General features: G+C 53.4%; 1 protein-coding gene across 1 annotated transcript; it reads right to left on the bottom strand.

The window, feature by feature from the left end:
* Positions 1-1,701: 1,701 nt before the first annotated feature.
* Positions 1,702-3,215, bottom strand: LOC131421298 (ras-related protein Rap-2a-like). The gene has a single exon (XM_058567967.1). The coding sequence runs from the start codon at positions 2,922-2,924 to the stop codon at positions 2,322-2,324; it is 603 nt and encodes a 200-aa protein (XP_058423950.1). The 5' UTR covers positions 2,925-3,215; the 3' UTR covers positions 1,702-2,321.
* Positions 3,216-3,671: the final 456 nt, after the last annotated feature.

Below are 3,671 nucleotides of genomic sequence, written 5' to 3'. Positions count from 1 at the left end.
ACCCAGTGTCGAACTCCTAAGGGCTTGAGATTTTAACTCCACTTGCAGGCTAAGTCAGACCCACCGTTCCCCCGGCCCCTCTCCTGGGAACAGTGGTTCCGGGAACCTCAGCCCTTGACATGAGGTCATCTTTGCTGCTTGCAAATTCAGTTTAGTTATTTAGGCCTCGCTTGACTCCTGAGGGACTGCAGGCAACGTGTGTGTAACATACACAAGTTAGAAATTAGAAATATGGGAGGAGAAAGAAAATCCAGTGTGTAGGTCTCTGATTTTATGAATATTTGTGTGTGTGTGTTTACACACCCAGAAAGCTGCTTCATAGATCTTCCTGAGGTCACATGAGGTGATCACGTGGACCTGGTCATTCATCATGTTGACTAGTCAGCCGAGAACACCTCCAGCTCTAAGCTGAAATTGGATCTGAGTGGGAGTGTCCAAGGTGGTCCTAGGAATCTAAAGGAAGAAATGGCTACTTGTGAATTTTTTCCTGTACTGAACCTGATACCCAGAGGGGCTGGGACCCAGGGACACAAGACCTCCCCAGAGGCCTCAGCACAGGCAGGTGGAAAGTCAGAAAGGCAGGCAGGGGGGGCCAGTGGGGCCAGGGCGGTCACCCAGCTTGCAGTCTTGGGGCCCAGCTCTCATGGCTGCGAATGGGACGCTGTTCACCCCTGGCATGCTTTCTCTGCACAGCCCAACACTCAGTCCAGGAACAGCCCTGGGTTTTTGCCTCTGCTCCAGCCGGAGAAAGGGGCACCTTTGGACAAAGACAGCTGAGGCCAGGAAGGTGCTTCCTGCCTCCCACCCACAGCCCCCTCCCTGCCTCCCCATGTTTGAAATGTCCCCTTAGAGAAATGGCGATCCCAGAAGGAGTGTGAGGAGACACTGCCAGGCAGAGTGACCCCAGAAGAAAGAGGGTCAGAGGAGGAGAGTGAGTTAGCTGGGTTTCAGGGCTTCAAAAGTAAGTGCCCCAACCCCACCTCCCGCCACGTCCTGGGGAGAGAGCAAGACTTCCCAGCCTAGCCCTCTCCCGTGGCTGTCAGGCACTGTTAGGTTCTGAAATATATATATTTTTTATGTTAAAATAAAATCTATCCTTCTATTCAAACATCACATACAATACAAATAAAACTCCCAGAGCCCTGTATAACCATCATTTTATAGACAACTTTCTTTTAACAAAATTAACTATTTCAGATCAGAGGCATAGTTTTGAGCTTTCTTGTTTATTTCCTTTAGAAGGACGTTCAAATGGTGAAATTAGGTTCCTAAATTTGAAAAATTTGTTGCAGTGGGTGAGCTAAAACTGTTAACTCTTGCAAGTAAGCCCAAGCAACTCCTATCAAAGACAAATTTTAAAAATTACAAAACAGTAATATTTTTAAACCAGAGCAAGAAAAGTCTCTTGTATCGTTTTGTGAAAACTACACAAAAAGATCCTTACATGGCCTGCTTCTATTTCAGTACCCACGTCACTGTTAAACTACACAGGTATTCGGACAAAATATCCCACTCAGCAAACAAGAAAACACACTGGATACTGAAAGCACTTTTGCAAAAACACTCAAAGAGATGCGGTGCCATTTTCCCTCTGGTTACTAACTTGTTTCCTGGAAAATAACTGAAAAGCAAAGAGACTGTGTATGGAAACTTTAGGGATTTTAGCTTTAAGTATTCGAAAGACAAATATTAAAAACTATCTACTTCAAAAGGCATTTTATTGTCACTCAATTTACAGATGCAGAAATCAATGAGATGTCAACCACACAAAAGCAGAGCTGAGCTATCTTTGTGTGATACAGTTGTTCCTCTCCATCCCAGGGTATACAATATCCCTTTCAAACCAGTGCTATGTGTGTCATAACTATATTTAGAAATACACGGAAAGGAAAATATTACTACTACAATGCAAGGCTGTACGTGAGAGGGAAACACATGAAAACCTCATGGAATCAAAAGCTTAAACGCTTTAGTTCATGTTCCTCACTCAGTTTCAAATGTTGGATGACATTCAAAGGTGTTAAAAAAAAAATCCTGTAACGAATTCCACTTGAAGAAAAGGGTAGTATTCTCTCCATACAGAAAAAGAAATTCGATTTTTAGTTTCTTCTTATAGCACGGTCAGAGTTAAAGTTGCAAAGTTTTCACCAAATATTTAAGAAGCTCTGCAGACAGTTTGAAGCACTGGTTTGAGTTAATACATAGAAGTAGAAACCACTTGTTTATGGCTGGATAACTTTCTTTAAAAAGGCAGAGTAGGAATACTGAGCTTCAGAAAATCATGAAAAGCGATGAACACATGAAAAATTAACCGTTGCATATTAGCCAATGAATCTTTCCGATGGCCACGTCTCCTGGGCATTTGTGGGGATGGCCGGAACCTCTTCCTCGGGCGGGGCCAGGGCCTCCATCTCGCGCACTACCTGCGTGAACACCTGGTCCACCATCAGTTTGCTCTTGGCCGTGACCTCCAGGAACGGGCACCGCCACTCGCGGGCCAGCGCGCGGCCCCGCGCCGTCAGCACCTGGCGCTCGGCGTCCAGGTCGGCCTTGGTGCCCACCAGCACCAGCGGCACGGCCTTGGGGCCCCGGAGCCGGCCCATGCGCTCCCGCAGCGGCAGCACCGCCTCGAACGAGGCCTCGCTGCACACGCTGTAGAGGACCACGAAGCCGTCGCTGTTCTTGATGTAGAGGTCCTTGAGGGTGACCAGGTGCTCGGCGCCCACCGTGTCCACGATCTCCAGCAGGGCAGGCGCCGCGTTCACCTCGATCACCTTGCTGAAGAGCTCCTCCACCGACGGCTCGCACTGCTCGGGGAAGCTGCCGCAGGCGAACTGCGTGGCGAGCGCCGTCTTGCCCACAGCCACGCTCCCGAGCAGCACCACCCGGTAGCCCTTGGCGGGTCGCGGCACCAGGCCCGCCATGGCCGAGACGCGGCTGGCGGGGACGCGCGGCCGGAGGACGGCGAGGAATGGCGCGCGGAGGCGGGGGCCGGGCGGCCAGGGCCGGCCGGGGGCCGGGGGCGGGGGGCAGCGGGGCGGGGAGGGGCGACGGGAGAGAGGAGGGGAGGAGACCGAGGGGAGGAAGGGGGCCCCTGAGGGCGGGCGCTCGGGCTCTGGCGCGGGGCAGGGGTGGGCGTCCTCGCTCGCGCCGAGACCGGCTCCCGCCGGACGGGATCTGCGCCCGGCGGCGCAGAGGTCACCCGTCCGGCCGCTAGGATGGGGGTCCCGGGACTCGGCCCCGCGCGCCTCTTCGCCGCTCTCCGCGCTCTTCCCCAGTGTCTGCCCCGCCCCCGGCCTTACCCACCAGCTCCGGGTCCCAGGCCTTCCCTCTCCCTAGACCTCGTCCCTGAGCTGCTAGGCCCTGCTCGGCCTTTCTCGCGTACCCTCCGTCAGTCCCTGCCCCCTGCCCCCCGTTCCAAGAAGAGCCCTCTTCTGTCTGCGGACCAGAAAGTAACCTGATCCCTTCCACGTCAACCCGGAAAATGCACAGATTTCTCCACCATTTCAGATCCAGCCTCGTGGGCGGAAGCCAGGCTGGCCTCGCTCAAGGTCAGGCCTGGTGGGGCTGCGCAGCTGGGGCCCCTCTCCAGGCTGGAGGACCCCAGGGAAGGGGGAGGCTGTCAGGGAGCTTCACACTGAGGGTCCCAAGTGACTCTTGGCCCCCATTCT

This window comes from Diceros bicornis, chromosome 24, assembly GCF_020826845.1.
Source record: "Diceros bicornis minor isolate mBicDic1 chromosome 24, mDicBic1.mat.cur, whole genome shotgun sequence".
NCBI lineage: Eukaryota > Metazoa > Chordata > Mammalia > Perissodactyla > Rhinocerotidae > Diceros > Diceros bicornis.
This window is presented reverse-complemented; position numbering and strand designations above follow the sequence as displayed.